The 17,492-nt window shown below is 33.7% G+C and overlaps 1 protein-coding gene across 1 annotated transcript; it reads right to left on the bottom strand.

Moving 5' to 3' along the window:
• Positions 1 to 2,672: 2,672 nt before the first annotated feature.
• On the bottom strand, positions 2,673 to 16,953 carry LOC107898240 (uncharacterized). The gene is made up of 2 exons (XM_016823768.1): positions 16,371 to 16,953; positions 2,673 to 2,875 (listed from the first exon to the last, which is right to left on the bottom strand). The coding sequence occupies exons 1-2, from the start codon at positions 16,951 to 16,953 to the stop codon at positions 2,673 to 2,675; spliced, it is 786 nt and encodes a 261-aa protein (XP_016679257.1).
• Between the last annotated feature and the right edge of the window lie 539 nt (positions 16,954 to 17,492).

Here is a 17,492-nt window from a genome sequence, read left to right as displayed (position 1 = left end):
GGAGGGACTGAGCGCGCAAATAGCCCATTCAGCGAAAACACGCGGATCCTCCCCTCGGGTCGGGTCACCGCGCAGGTCAGGTTGGAACGGCGTCGTTTCAACGCCTGGGGCTATGGCGCAAAACGGCGCCGTTTTGAAACGCTTATAAAAAATCAAAAATTTTCTTTTTTACTTCATTGTCTGCCATTTCCTTAAAAAAAACTGAATCTCATCCTCTTCCCTCTCTCCTCACGACTTCTGGCCTTAGATTCAGGCCTCCGCCGCACCACCTCCACGGCCGGTGGCCGGAGTTGCGCGAAATGGGCTTTCAGCCCTCCTTTCAGTGTCCTTGAAGGCTAGGCCTTCTCAACCGAGGGACTGAGTATGAAAGGAAGAGACTTTCCTCCCCGTTCGACCCGGTGACGGCGAAGGAGGGCTCCGACTCTGGCTTCCGAAACCAACAGGTACTTTCTTTTTTAGTTTCGTTTTCGTTAAGAAAGATTGTATAAAAACAAACAAAAATAAAATAAAAGGAAAATAAAGGAAATACAAAAACGCAAGAATAGAAAAAGAACCAGAATCAACCTTTTTTAATCCTTTTTTATATTCACTGGTGTTGTTCATTCATCCCGAGAAAAATACATAGTGTTTGGCTTTTATAGCCGATCCATTTCTATTTTCTCTATTATTTGCTACTTTGCGTGTTTGTGCCGTTTTGCAGGTGATTGACCGAGTTGGTGGCGGTGGGTGGTGGCAGCAGCATACAGAGGGCAGGTGACCAGTCGACTGACGGCAGAAGACCTAGGGCTAGGGTTTTTCTTCTTATTTTTTTAAGTTGGTGTTGGGCTGGGCAATAGTTGGGTATTGGGTGTTGTAATTGGGCCATTGGGGTTTGGGTTTAGTCTAAGTGGGTTAATTTGGCCTGGGCAAATATTGGGTTTTACAAGTTTTATTCTAAAATTTTAAATAATGATTTAATCAAACACCAGAAAAAAAAAACTCTGTTAGTATAGTCGGATAGAATATGAACTACTTTGTTTTGCAATTACCTTTGCATAAATTTATTTCAGTTCCATAGTTCATTCACATTTATGTGCATCAATTTCAAATATGTTAAAGAAAAAGCCACAACTAAGCACAGACCCAAATCTAGTTTTTAAAGTACAAAACAGAGATCAATGCCGAGTGATAATACAAACTAAGCCGCAGTCTGCATCCCACTGAAACATTGGCCACTGATAATATACAAATATTTAACTAAGATAGAAAAGTACCAAAGAAAACAGCAAAAGATTGCATAATCTGATTCGACCTAGGTGAAGGTTTATTCGAGCTTTACACATCATATAATGAAGTAAAAACCAGAAGCTGCCGTGGAAACCGAAATGCCAAAGGATCGAAGCTGCCCTATAAGAGAAAGTACTTCCCTTCAAGCAAATGATACGAAAGAAAGCGTGGAAGAAAAAGAAAGCAGCATCAGCATAGAATCAAGACCCTAGCTAGGTCACCCCTTGCTTGGTTGGTGCAAGGGGTGGCCTGGTGATGGTGTGCATAATTAAAGAGGGGGTTTTATACTGAAGCTTCATATGGGCTTATATAGGAATCCGAAAATAAAATAATTAAAACATAAACACCATCATAATAATACGTATTAAAAAGATGTGAGTTATTGGTTAAAAGGGAAACCGAAAAAGAGAGAAGTGGAGGTTGCTAGATTCAGCATCTTCCAAGGGGTATGCCATTGCAAAAGCTCCTAATTCGCACAAGATATGATGACAGCACCCTTTTTTTGAATCCCCTATAGGATTTTTATATATGGATGGTTCCTTTCCTGTTTATCACATGGAAAGGATAGCACCTCTCATCTTTGTCAAGGGTCATGTTTTAAGAATGGGACTTGTTCACCACTCTCTTCCTGCCACCTGCATGCCAAAATATTTTTTGTCAATCCGCTATTGTCATGATGGATTTTGTATTTATCTAATTTTAAATCTCAAATTAGTATGAAACTGAACTTAAATGTTTATCTAATTTTAAATCTCAACTTTTACCAACTATTCGAAAATTTTCTAGATTGAAAAATGTAGGAACAGATGAATCTCTAATCCTTGAACTAGGTCTTGTTTAGTTTAGAAACCTGGAAAAGAGTAATATGATATTTAATATAGGTCGGCTATTGTCTTTGTTGTTGATGTTCAATAGCTTTTTCTTTTTTTTTTTTGGGGTTACAAAAATTCTGAATAAGATTCCATGTTCTGAGTGACACCAGCAGTATAATTCTTTTGTTTACTGAAACAGAGAACTCCGATACTCTTTTTTCTTTTTTATTTGATGGCGTAATGGCTTTGAAGGACAATTTTCACTTAGCTCCAGTCATAGTTGTAGTACCAAGTTATAAAAGCAGACTATACTTGCACCAATTAAAGTAGGGTTTACTAATTTGTAAACTGGAAATAAGAAGTTACTGTCATGCCTTAATTTGAACACTAAATCCACTTGTTTGCAATGGAAGGGAAAAGGGTATTTGACCCCAAGAAGTACGAAATTTTTGCATTAAGTGACTGGTGTAATAGGCCAATTTGCCCGGCCCGTTTTATAAAAACCAAATAAAAAAATACAAAGTCCATTAACAGTCCATTAAACAGTTAACCAAAACCCCTAGCCTAAACCTAACCTAAACCCAAATACAATCCCTACCCAATCGTGTTACAAGCCCAACGCAGCCCAACACAAAGAGAATCAGGAAACCCTAGCAGCAAACAACTTCCAGCGCCGCAGCCACCAAGGCCTTCCTCCACGTGTGCTGAGCCTTTGCCCTCGCGTGCACCTCCGTTCTCGCCACGCGCCTCCAGCTGGTCTCCGCGCCGTGCCACGTCACTGTACGGTCTCCATACACCTGTAGAAAACCAACAGCGCACAAAGAAGCACGAAAAAGGAGAAAAAAACAAAAAATAGCGAAAAAGGACAGATTATGGATTTTTTCCTTCTTTATTTTCATTATTTCTTCGGTATATAAACCGATGGCAAATAGAACAGAGAACACACGCATACTGTATAAAAAAAAACGAAATCAATACAAAAAGAAAGGTTTTCCTTTTTCCTTTTTCCATTCTGTTCTTCTTCCGATTGCTTTTCTTTCTTTTTCTGTTTCGTTATTAATCGTATACATAAGCACATATATAAAATAAAAGAGAAAAAGGGGGTGATTAGAACCCATACCTGATTAAAGCCGTCGTCGAATCCCCTGTTCTCTCTGTCGCCGTCGGAGCTTGAGCAGGGGTTCAGAGATCCGTTTGATGGATCGATGAGCAGAGCGGCGCAGCCATGTATAGAAGGGCCTAGGGTTTCTTCTTTTAACTTTTGTTTTAAAAATAAAGAAAAGGGGTTGTTGATTAGGTTAATAGGGTGTTTATAGTGCATTGAAATGGCATCGTTTAAAGGCCTGCGACCCGCGCGGTGACCCGACCCGAGGGAAGGATCCGCGCGTTTCATTTCAATGGCCTATTTGCGCCACTAGTCCCTCTGTTTTAGCTAATATTTCTAATTCTGTTTTCTTTATTTGCTAATTTTACCCAACGTGTTTTAAATTCTGCTCACTTTAGTCCTTCTCTTAGCGCAGCGTTTCGAGGTGTTGGGATTATTTCCCCTTTTGATCCCTCGTATTATTCGTGCATTTCACTTTTGTCCCTTTTCTATTTATTTTAATTCTGTTTGTGGTTCTTTAATTTTCATTTTAATTGCATTTGACCCCCTTTTATTTTACTTTATTTTCATTTTTTCTTAGTTTAATTTAATGCTTTGGTTATTTGCTTTTTAAATAAGTTCGTTAATTAATTTATTATTATTTCCATTGTTAATATCACTAATGTTACTTTTATACTAGTTTATATATTTATTTACATTTTTTGTATATACATTATTTTACTATATAATATTATTTTAAGTGTTAATATTTATATTCGATATTATTTTATACATATATACAATTTATATTAAACTATTTTGATTATATACATGTATATATAATATATTACTAATTTTATGTTATATCTTTCATTTATTTATACATACATATAATTCATTTTTATTAAAAAAAAACCCTACTTTAATATACTTTGGCTTATTTCGACTTTACATATATTATTTTGCATATATATTACCATTTATATTATTATTAAATTTTTCCTTTCTCATGCATCATTTACTTAAACTAATATATGTATATTATTTAATGTATACTGATTTATTTTTTAAAAAAATTTATTTTAAAGTTTATCTAAATATCACCATGAAATGTCTATTTTTAATATATTTCGTACTTATATATCTATGTTGTTCATCTCTTTAAAAATTTTTTTACGCATAATTTTTTTTACTTTAGTATATCTTTTAAAATTGACTATTAATTCATTGAATTTTTTTTATATTGATATTGATATTGGTACAATGTATGATTAAGATTATTGTTGCTATGCTTGTTTGTATTTATCTATTGATTATTTGATATTACTTACAAACCATCCTTTATGTTGTACGTCATCATTCACTCGCCTTTTATTTCATTCAAAAGTTGCATATCGTTTAAATACCAAAATATTTTTATACAAAAGTCTTTCAAGATAATGCAAAGTTCGGTATTTGGAATCTTCGAAAGAATTGAGCCCTAACATATTGGGTTCCAATTTTTCTTGTCGAATCTAAATAATTGAGAATATCTCTTTAAATTAAAGCATAAATAAAGAGCTCATTCTCAGGAATTCGATACGTTGTGTCCTAGCGCATTGGATATGACATGTTGTTTTCTCGAGGTGAGGATTTTTTCTAATAAATGAAAATAAAGGAAATATTCGATATTTAAGAATCTTGTGAAATCGAGCCCTAACTTACTGGGTTTTGATTTTCTCATTTGACTCAAATAATCGGATATCCTTTTTAAAATGCATAGGTTTTGAAAATCAAAAGATAGACTTAATTTCGAGGATTTGAAATGTTGCACTCTAACTTACTGAGTGTGACAATTTATTTCTTTGAAATCAGTGAGCTTTATCATCCAATTCATTTATCCCGAACTTGTTTTCTCAAAATTCGCAGACCTAAAATTATTTTCAAGGTGATCCGATCACACCTCAATAAAAGATCGGTGGCGACTCCCAATTTTCATTTTTAAGTTGACAACTAAATTTTTCATTTTCAAAAAAATGATTTCGACAACTGGGTTTAATTCTAAATCTGACCTCCAAAATTGTTGTCATGAATGGACTAGCATTAATATTATTGATGCCTTCTCGTAGATGTATTAGTCTTAAAGATGAGTTTAGGAGGAAGCTGGATCGTGTTGGAGGCCACATGTTCCACCATAATGAAAGTAAGTTGAAAGTATAATGGAAGTTTTTATACAATGAGTCAAATTTATTTTGTTTTTTCACTAAAAAAATGAATAAATTAGTTTATATATATTAGATTAATAAGTAAATTGTTCATTATATTAAAATTTTCATCCATTTTTATTGCTACGTGATTATGTGGTTCATGGAGAAATCAAATAGCAACATGCGATGTGCCATGTAAACATTATGCTGATGTGCCATGGAACAAATTGTTGTCCAGGCTTGCATCTGATTCATGTTAGACATGATTTTTTAAAATAATTATAAAATTATAAAAATAGAAAATTATTAAGAATTATAGGAAGTTACACAAAAAATTATTAAAAATTAATAAAATGATTAAAAACAAGATCTAGAATGAATCTGGACAACCTTTTGTTTAGATTCATTATGGATTGGTTTATTAAATAATCATAGAAAATTTATAAAAAAAATTATAGCAAATTATTTAAAAATTATTGAGAATTATAAGAAATTATTAATAATTATTTTTTTAAAAATAATAAAAAAGACTTTATGTACATACTGTATGTTTAAATAATTCAAATCTATATATATATATACATATATGCATATTACTCTTCTTAATTTTGTAGATATTTAAATTTAAAAATTGTTTATAATTTCTTAAAATTATAAATATTTTTTAAAAAAATTGTATATTTTTTAACAATTATTTAAGAAACTACTTAAGAATGAACTTGACAATCATTTTTCCAAATTCATTTTGAATGTTGATTTCAATAAATTTTAAATATTTTTCAATAAATCTAAAATCTTTTAAATAATTTTCTATAATTATTTAAAATAATCACGTTGCAAATGAATTGTCCAGATTCATCTTGGATGTGATTTTTAAAATAATTATTAAAAATATTTTTGTAATAACCTATACCCGACCTGGTCGTCAAGCCTGAGAACAGGATGCCACATTAAACGTCACAACATCACACATTCCACACAATCTCATTTTCATACAATCATCGTCACACCTAAGCATTTATAGAAGTTTTAAGTCTAAAATAATCTAGGCGATATTAAAATTTTACTAATCATACATTAATTGACCATAAAATAAGTTAATAACATAGGGACCACTTAGAGAAAATTTTCAGAAAAGTCACGTAGGTATCGACACTCAAACTCAGGTATCGATATTAATGAAGATAGGTATCGATACCATTAGAAAAATCGATACCTTTTTAGTAGTTTGTTTCTTTGAAAAATTTAAAACCTAGTAATTTATCGATACAATTCAAAAAGTATCTATATTTTTATCCCGAGTGTCGATACTCGAGAATTGGTATCGATACTAAAATGAGCTACTATTTTCTTGCACTTTCATTTTAACATGGAGGTATCGATACATATGACCAAATAACGATACCTCTATAAAGATCAACAAAATTACAGCAAAAAAAGGCATTTAACATATTCAATCACATCCCACTTCAACATACATCCATAACTTCAGTATTCAACATCAAAATGTCCATATTTGCAGTTCATAGCAATGTCAACAATTCAAGCCAAGACAACCCAATAACATAATGTCAAACATCCATCAATTCCTAGCAGTCTAAAATCATATCAACAATTTAAGACATAATAATAATCAACCAAAAACGTCTACCACATTGCCTTATTCCCACAGTTCAAAGAATAATATGAGTTTCACCTACTCAAAATCTAAAGCCTAACTTGGATAACCTCATTGGAATTTCGCACCGGTCACATCGAAACACTAACTATTTGCAATGTTTATAAAGAGTGGGTGAGCTTAAACAAGATCAGTGAATGATCGGAAAGACCACCAAGTAAACATGTTGTCATGCTTTAAATAAAAACATCTAAAACACAATTACAAACATGATTGACTATAGTAACATATAAAAATATTCATGCATCGATTACCAAATCTTCTAACTTTATAATTACATAATAATATGCATACATCACATTTCATAATATTACATTCAACGATAAATTGGCACTTGAGGCTATGAAATATAAAAGTGGGTCCTATCACCACACATTAGATACACGGATCTCCAACACCCTAGTAACTCAATGAGTGGAAGATATCCCAAAAGCATAGCATTTAGCTAAAACTCTCCAACACACCAACATATCCCGGTGAACGGAGCTTGGCTCGACATTCCCTTATCCCTCCAATCTGTCACGAGGCCTCAATGCCCAAATCACAAAACTCAAGGGTGAGTACTTACAATCCTATGGCATGCTAACTATATCCAACGGTTTCACGAGATCACAAGGACAAAGTATCTGAAAACACAGATATTTAATTATAGTTCTTATGCACTTAATCTCTATTAATAAACTTCAATTCACACCACAATTCGTAAAGAATTCATACTTATCGGATTCACATTTAATTGCACTTTAAGTGCCACAACTATGCTCATTGAGCCATCATATATCTGTTCACATATGAAGACATTAAAAATCAGATTAAAAATCAGATTATCACATACCACATACCAATATTCACTTACTTTACCTATCACATCAACATCATATTCCACAATTCAACACATATGTACTTACCGTTTTCTACACACTTTCATTGCATATTTATGTCGCTAACACAACATCATCACTACCATTCGGCATGTTTAATATGCTGAAAACAAACACATTCACAAGAGCTATCACAATATATATCACATGTCACATTATCACAACTTAATACTCAATCCATATCACACAATCACATACTTTGCAAATTAAACGAGGGGTATAAGAAACCTTACACTCGAAACTTAGAGTAGGGGTTTAGGCTACTCCTAAGTTCCCATTTAACAATATGAATCCTGTCTACTAGTAGCAATTCCAAACACTTATCGTTCGCACTTTCACCTAGTCGCTGAAAACCTAAACTAGCTTTACCTTTCCTTTTGCCTTGCTCATAGAAGGCTCCAATGGTTTCGAATCTTCACCAAAATTAACCACACAACAAAAATAATTAATATTCAGCAACAAACTCACCTAAAGCTACCAAAAATGCAAGCCTAAGCTAGATCCTCTTGCAATTAAAATTTTGACTAGCTTAATCGAAACGCAAAAATCTCAACTCCTACTTCTTCCCATCATATAAAATTGATTCCAATAATCTATTTATATATCTAAGAATAATTCCCAACCTTCAAACTACACAAAACTACACAAATCCATGGTTTCGAAATTTCGACATACAATGACCATATTTCATGAAACTTAACAAAAACTTAAAATCTTTTAGTGAAACTTTAAGGAGAGTTTAGAAACATTATAATCACACCAAAATGAGTTGAAAAACACTTTGAAACATCAATTTCATTCAAAATCCTGAATTTCACCATTAACTCCCCAAATTTTGATATTTACACAAAACCTTTTGATTCAATAGATAAAAAATTGATTTAAATAGCTAGAGTTAATAAAAAAATTATTAGGAAAATGAAACGTTACATTCGTTGAGAGAAAAAGGAGTGTTTGGTTAAAAATCCAAAAAACCCACAAGTTGAAAAATGGTAAAATCAATGGTGTTTTTGATGCTTTCCTTGAAATTCTAGGGAAGTTTTAATGCTAGGAAGATGATAGAAAACAAGGGGTTGGAGCTTTTGAAGATTGAAATTGGAGGATGAAAGTTTGAGATTTTTCCTTCCTAATGGGCAACACAAGAAAAAGATAAAGAATGTTTCTCCTTTTTTTTTAAATGTCAAAAGTAGGGTAAAAAGAGGGGAAATACACTGATTTTAAAACTTGGTATATGTATTTTAAAGCTATTTTTAAACTAACCTTTTTACAAAATAATCCTCTTTTTAAAATTGGAGGTCTTATCTACATTACTTTCATAAATTGATTTAAATTCCTAAAAGCCATAGACGAAGACGTTTTCAGTTTACCATGCTTCGAATTTCTAAACACAATTTGAGCTAAAATCCCTAAATTACCCTCAAAACTTCTAGGCCCAATTTTTGGGTGTGACAATTTTTTGATATGTTTTTAAAAATTTTTAAAAATTTCCAGACATAGCAAAATTCCATATCAACATGAGGTTTACATGGCACACTACATGTTGTTATCCTGTTGCTCCATTAACCACATCATTACTTAACATTAGAAATAGATGAAATATTTAATAGAACTAATTTAATCTTTGATATAACATACATGAAATAATTTACTCATTTTTTAAGCTGATGAGAAAAAAATTCAATTCAATTCATGATATATGGACCTCTTAGTAGTTTTAGCAAACCTAATTGTTTCTTTATAGAAAACACACTTTCTTAGAAACTAATGAAATTTAATCTAGCTAAGTACAACACTCTATAAGCATTTTGTAGGGTAAAGAATTGTTTAATTAGAAATGTTTCAAGACCATTTCCTCGTGATACTATTGAATCCTCTAAGCTTTCATGTTTCATGACAAGTTCTTCACACTAAACTTCTACTTTTACATATTTATGGCTTCTCTGATGATGATAGTCTGTTGGAACAAGAAGGTAGTGATCATTCATTTATTACTGTTGGTAGTGAATTGAATATAATAGTGAAGGTGTTAAAGAGGAGGGTGATGTCGAGTCTTTAAATGAAGAAGATGTCGTTCATGATGACCTCAATTTGGACTTAGAATCGGGTTTGGTTAGAGGACTGTGAATCAATAGCATTGATGCTTTGTTCGAGTGTTATCAAGAGCATGCTAAGTTGAAAGTTTTAGTGTATTGAGGAGATCTGTGTGTAGAAACAAGTATGCTTTATCCACTTATGATAAAGGTGGGAAATTTGGTGACAATAGTAGTAATGTTACGTATTTATGGTCACAAACTCGAAACTTGGGTACCAGCTGGATCGCCTACCTAAGACTAGTTGGATGCTTGCAGGTCTTGTAGTGGGGGCTCGCCAGAAGGGCTCGCAAGAGTAATTCGCGGCCCTAGTTCGCATATACCAAGGAGTTCGCATATGGGGGCTGTCAAAACCTTTTTTTGAAATCGACTTTTTATTTTAAAAATGGATTTGCCACCAATATTTTTTTAATTAAGTGTGATTGGATCACCTTCAAACTTGGTCATTTTAATAAAATGTTAGATATACTAAAACGATGATTTTTGTTCTACAAAATTCAGGAAATGGGTTCGGGAGTTGGTTACGTACGAGGAAGGATTAACACTCTTATAACACCCAAAATTAGTACCTAGTTGATTACTTGATGTCTTAGTGTCGAGAATTAAGAATTCAAAGAAAATTTAAAATACTATCCCCTTGCATGATTTGATTAAAATATCGCTAACTAAATTAAATTTTATAGAAAGGGCCTTCTTATTTTGAGTTAATCAAGAAAATGTCATATCTCGTAAGTTAGGGCACAATATCTCGAATCCTTGAAAACAAGAATACTCATCATTTGATTATTACATAAGTCTTATATGTCTTAAATTTTAAGTAGGATATTTGGTTGTTTCAGTTCTAGGAAGAGGCCATACTCTGTAAGGTAGGAGCACAACTCTTCGAATCCCGAAAATAACGAACATTGCCTCGTTTTAATTTTTTTTATGCGCTTATGCTAAAAAATAGATGAGTGTTTGTAGCATAATTTAAAATGTATGATGATGGAAAAATTATTGTATTAACAAAATAACAACATAAATAATGGTATAAAATAACAATACTATAGTGAATACAATAATAAGAAATAATAATAACAACAATAATAAAAATATTCAATTAATAATATTATATGATAATAATGGAAATAATATAACAATGTACGATAATAATACAATTACATAAAATATTGATATTTAATCAAATTTTAACAAAAATAATATTAATTAGAAATGATAATTACTTAATAGTATTAATAGTATCAATAATTAAAAATAAAAGACCAAAATAAAACAATTGGGAAATTCATGGGCGAAAATGTAAATAGCACAAATTAAAAATGCTAGAAATTGAAAAAAGGAAAGAAAGGGGCTAACTTTAATAAATAAAAGACTAAACTAAAATTTGAATAAAATTTAAAGCATGAATTGTAAAAAAATAAATAAAGAAAAGGGAAATAAAGGACTAAATTTGAAAATATAACAAAATTAAAAGCCTAAAATTATAAGTAAACAGAATATAAAGGATTAATTTAAAATGGGATAGAAAAGTACAGGGACTTAGAGAGAAATTACCTAGACCACATTTACATATGTCATTCTATCATTGGGTCAACAATGGGTCAAGGGACTAAATTGCACAGGAATAAAATAAAAGGGCAAAAATAGAAGTGAAATAATGAACTGTAGGACGAAATTGGAAAATAGCGAAAAAACAGAAGGGTCAAAGCAGTAATTAGACCTTCCCATTTAAAAACACACGAATCCTAGGGGAATCTGGGTCGCATCATCGAGTCGGTCTTAAACGACATCGTTTTTGGGCATCTAAAGCTAAGCCCAAACGACGTCGTTTCCAGGGGATATATAAATAAAAAACCTAAAAAAATTCATTTTCAATTAGTTTTTTTAAAAAAATTTCCTTTCACCCTTTTTTCTCTCAAGCTCTCCCTTCGTCCGACCATAGGGCCATCGCAACTCTATCGTGGCCACTGGTCATTGGCAACGACAACTGCCACCCCGATGGTTGAAAGTTTGTAAAATACTCTATTGACCCCATTCTTTTACGTAGAATGCCAATTTGGGTTTAAAAACCCTAGAAATTAAGCTAAAACTTGACAAAAGGGTTAGAAACCTTTCAATTTCTCCTTGTCTAACGAACCCTCGACGAAACCCTAGTGGGTTCAAAGGCTTCTACATCGGAGTTGGCCTTTCACAACGACGAAAGATGGAGCGTCGTAAGTAAAAAATTTAAACTTTTTTTGTTTTTATGTTTTTCAAAATGAAAAAGCAAAACTAAAAAATATAAAACAATGAACTACCTTTGTTTTTCTCTTTTTTAACTTTGGTTTTTTTTGTTGTTCTATTTCGTTCCCCTTTTTTGAATTACATGGAGGCTTCGGCTTTATAGCTGAATATTACAACAAATTTTTCTTTTTTTTCTTTATCTCTATTTCTGTCCTTCTTTTGTTTCTCTGTCCCTGTTCTTTGTTTTTCGCATGTAGTGGTGGCAATGAAGGGTGCAGGTAACAGCTGAAGGTGTGCTTGGTGATGTGGCAGAGGGCAATGGCGTTGATGGTGTTTAGAAATTAGGGTTTTCTGATGAGTTTAGGTTTTTGGACTTTCAAGCTTTGGTTTCTTTGATTTTTTTGCAAATGGAATTTTAGTTAATGGACCTTTTTTATTATTTTTATTTATTTGTTTGTTTTTTGTTGGGCTGGACGAAATTGGGCCTCTACAATTGCCCCTATTTGTTCATTGCAGTGTAACGGGAAGGGAGCAAAGACCTTAAAATAGGACCAATTATGTCCTATCTCACTGAATCTCGACTTTTCTGGTGTGTCTTTTTTCAGGTAACCCCCTCTTTCAATTCCTCTGTTACTTTGCTTTACTGTATCCGCTTTGCTACAACTTTGGGAAGGCAAGATTTAGTATCATAGCTTCATCTTGCTCCATTGCAACATAAAGAGATAAGATTTGTTGTTGTAGTTTCATTTCAACCCACTGTAACTTCAAGGGTATAGGATTTGTAGCTTCGTCTTGCTCCACTGCAACTTTAGGGAAATAAGATTCGCTATTGTAGTTTCATTATGACACACTGCATCTTCAGGGGTATAGGATTTCTAACTTTATCTTGCTCCACTACAACTTCAGGAAGATAAGATTCGCTATGGTAACTTTATTCTGGCCTACTACATCCTCAGGGACATAGGATTTGTAGCTTCATCTTGCTCCATTGCAACTTCAAGGAGATAAGATTTGCTATGGTAGCTTCATTTCGACCTATTTCATCTTCAGGGGCATAGAATTTGTAGCTTTATTTTGTTTCACTATAATTTTAGGGAGATAAGATTCACTATGGTAGCTTCAATAAAACCTACTGCAACTTCAGGGGTATATGATTTGTAGCTTCATCTTACTCCACTACAACTTCAAGGAGATAAGATTTGCTATGGTAGCTTCATTCTGACCCATTGTAACTTCAGGGGTATAGGATTTGTAGCTTCACTTTGCTCCACTGTAACTTTAGGGAGATAAGATTTGCTATGGTAGCTTCATTCCGACCACTGCAACTCCAGGGGTATAGGATTTATAGCTTCATCTTACTCTACTGTAACGTCAGGGAGATAAGATTCGCTATGGTAGCTTCAATCTGACCTACTGTAACTTCAGAGGTATAAGATTTGTAGCTTCATCTTGCTTCACTTCAACTTCAGGGAGATAAGATTCGCTATTGTAGCTTCAATCTGATCCACTGCAACTTCAGGGGTACAAGATTTGTAGCTCCATCTTTCTCCACTGCAACTTCAAGGAGATAAAATTTAGTTGGTAGCTTCAATCTGACCTGCTGCAACTTCAAGGGTATATGATTTGTAGCTTTATCTTGCTCCACTACAACTTTAGGGAGATAGATTCGCTATGGTATTCCGACCCATTGCATCTTCAAGGGTATATGATTTGTAGCTTCATCTTACTCCACTGTAACTTCAGGGAGATAGGATTCGCTATGGTAGCTTTAATTTGACCCACTGTAACTTTAGGGGTATAAGATTTGTATCTTCATCTTGCTCCACTGCAAATTTAGGGAGATAAGATTCACTATGGTAGCTTCAATCTGACCCACTGCAACTTCAGGGGTACAGGATTTATGGCTTCATCTTACTCCACTGCAACTTCAGGAAGGTAAGATTCGCTATGGTAGCTTCAATCTGACCCACTACAACTTCAGAGGTATAAGATTTGTAGCTTCATGTTACTCCATTAAAACTTCAAAGAGATAATATTTATTATTGTAGCTTCAATCTGACCCACTACAATTTCAGGGGTATAGGATTTCTAGCTTTATCTTGCTCCACTGTAGCTTCAGGGAGATAAGATTTGCTATGGTAGCTTCAATCCGACATACTGCAACTTCAAGGGTATAGGATTTGTTATTTCATTGATCTGTTACACCACTCTCTAGGGACCTATAGAATCTATTTCATAGGCTAATATTTTATGCCAAGAAATTAGGATATTATGACTGGAATGAATCAAATGCTCCTAACTAGATGTATATGAATGATATTTGTATGAATGCAAAATGTCATTTTCGAGAATGATCCATTTTTTAGTGCTTAGGCTGACATTGCTCGTTGTTCATTAAGATTCTATCATTAATGTGTTACTATGCTCTCTTGTTCAAGTCTGGTATTTTTGACAGGAAACCTGAAAAGGTAATCACAATCTGGACTATTCATTCCAAGATCTTTTCAACCTTCAAATTTGGTTAGTTTTAACTAGTGGTCCTATTTCAGGTCCCTATAATATTTAGAAATCTTTTAGAGTAGTATGCAAAAATCCTTTTACTTTAATATTGTTAGTTCATTAATCATTATTTTAATGCAAAAAATGCTTGAAAAAGGTCGTAAAAATGGACAAGACTGAAATTTATTAAGGGCAAAGTTCTTAATGAAAATAGTAATCAAAGTGGCAAACACTGCCAGAACACTAAGTGAATAAGATAAAATTAGGTGCCCCAGATATCGCAGTACGAGCTTCTCTGAGCAAACTTTTTGAAGACCATTCTGAGCTTGATATGTGTTTAAGAGATCTAGAGTACTTTGTTGATGCCCCAAGATGTAAAGTTTTCCCTCCTTGTTACCTTTGAGGGGAAATGACTATTACACACCCATTATTCGATCAAAATTTTAGTCGCCCTTTTCGAGTTTTCAACTCAAAACTCTTTTGATTTCAAGAGGCCCTTTGCGGGTTTTTGCCTTGGCTTCTCCCCTTTTTTTTATTTTTAGGTGAAGTATTTTGTGACTGAATCCAAATTCATAGGATTAGATATTTCTTTACCATCTATCTCAATTAGAATCAGGGCTCTTCTAGAAAAAAGATTTCTTTACCACATAAGTTCCTTTCCAATTTGGCATTTATTTTCCTCTGAAGTCCTTTTATATGGGAAAGATCTCTTTCAACACCAGGTCTCCTTCATGGAACTCTTTGGGGTGGACCTTTTTTTCATAAGCTCGCATCATTCTTTTTTGGTACATCTGACCATGACGGATAAATTTTAACCTCTTCTCTTCGATCAAGTTCAATTGATCATATCGAGATTGGATCCATTTTGCTTCATCTAACTTCAACTCTGATAAAACTAGGAGAGAAGGAATCTCGAATTCACTGGGCAAGACTGCCTCCATTCCATAAACCAATGAGAAATGTGTTTTCCTAGTAGAGGATCTGACAGATGTTCGATATGCATAGAGGGAATATGGTAATTTCTCATGCAAATATTTATAAGTCTCTGTCATTTTCCCCACAATCTTCTTAATATTATTATTAGTTGCCTCCATTACACCATTCATTTTTTTGCGATATGGTGATGAGTTGTGATGTTTTATTTTGAATTGACTACAAACTTCTGCTATCGTGCTATTGTTCAAATTCAATGTATTGTTAGATATGAGTCTTTCTGGCATTCCATACTGATATATTATCTCTTTCTTTAAGAAATTTCTAACTGCTGATTTCGTAACATTGGCATAAGAAGCGGCTTCTACCCATTTGGTGAAGTAATCGATGTCTATAAAGATGAATTGATGCCCATTTGAAGCCTTTGGCGAGATCGGCTCAATGATATTCATGCCCCACATAGAAAACGACCATAGAGAAGTCATCACATGGAAAGGTAAAGGAGGCACATGAATTTTATCTCCATAAATTTGACATTTATGACACCTCTTGGCATAATTAACACAATCCCCTTCCAAGGTGGACCAATAGTATTCGAATCTCATAATTTCCTTAGTCATTGTAAAACCATTAGCATGTGTTCCGCAAACACCCTCATGGACTTCTTCTAGGATTTTCTTCGCCTCAACAGTGTCTACATATCTCAATAAAACCTAACCCTTTCTTCTTTTGTAGAGGACCTCCCTTTCTAGGACATACTCATTGGCCAGCCTTCTTAGAGTCCTTTTATCATTCTCGATAGCCTGCTCAGGGTATTCATGGTTCCTTACATATTGCAATATGTCATAGTACCAAGAGTGATCCCTTTTTTCTTCCTCGATGTTGTAACAATGGGTCGGGCCCTTATAAATGCTTATCTGGATAGGTTTTACAACCTCTTGTTTGTTCACTTTGACCATGGAGGCTAAGGTAGCCAAGGCATCAGCAATGTAATTTTTATCTTGCGGAAGGTAACAGAAGGTAATGTCATCAAACTCCTTAATTAACTCAAGAACTAGCTTTCGATAATCAATCAACCTGGGATCTCTCGTCTCCCATTCACCTTTGATTTGATAGATTACTAGTGCAAAATCCCCATATACCTCCAGTACCTTGATCTTACTTTCTATAGCTGCACGGATACCCATGATACACGCCTTGTATTCCATCATGTTATTTGTGTAACCAAAATTAAGTTTACTGGTGAAAGGATAGTGATCTCCTTCTGGAGATATTGGGACAGCCCCAATTTCATTACCCATAGCGTTTGAGGCGCCATTCATTTTCTAGGGATATTCTTTTGGAGCACCTTCTTTAATGGTCACAACATACATCAGATATTCATTCGAGAGATCAAAATTTTTATGCTCGTAATCCTCTTGAACTCTGCTAACCAGTAAATCTGCTATTGCACTCCCCTTTACTGCATTCTATTTTTCATAGATTATATCAAATTCAGAGAGCAAAATTTTCCATCAAGCCATTCTTGCATTCAATGTGATTGATTCCATCATGTACTTTAAAGGGTCCATTTTCGAGATGAGCCAAGTCGTATGGTACAACATGTACTATCTCAGCCTCCAGATAGTCCAGACTAAAGCACAACACAGGTTCTCAATTGACGAATATCTTGTCTCGCATTCGGTGAAATTCTTGTGGAGGTAATAGATTCTCTTTCTTTCCTCCCTGACTCATCATGTTGGCCTAGTACATATCCTATAGAATTTCTAAATACTGCCAAGTATAGTATTAGTGGTTTATCTAGGCTAGGTGGCATTGGACAAGTAATGTTTAACCTTGT

This window comes from Gossypium hirsutum, chromosome D04 (assembly GCF_007990345.1).
Source record: "Gossypium hirsutum isolate 1008001.06 chromosome D04, Gossypium_hirsutum_v2.1, whole genome shotgun sequence".
Taxonomy (NCBI): Eukaryota; Viridiplantae; Streptophyta; class Magnoliopsida; order Malvales; family Malvaceae; genus Gossypium; species Gossypium hirsutum.
The sequence above is the reverse complement of the archived record's forward strand: the minus strand, read 5'-3'. Positions and strand labels throughout refer to the sequence as shown.

Coding starts and splice junctions, on each gene's coding strand:
- LOC107898240 (XM_016823768.1), bottom strand. CDS start 16,953: ATGGGTAATGAAATTGGGGCTGTCCCAATATCTCCAGAAGGAGATCAC. Junction 2,876..16,370: donor CCTCTACAAAAGAAGAAAGG/GTTAGGTTTTAT, acceptor GGTTTTCTACAG/GTGTATGGAGACCGTACAGT.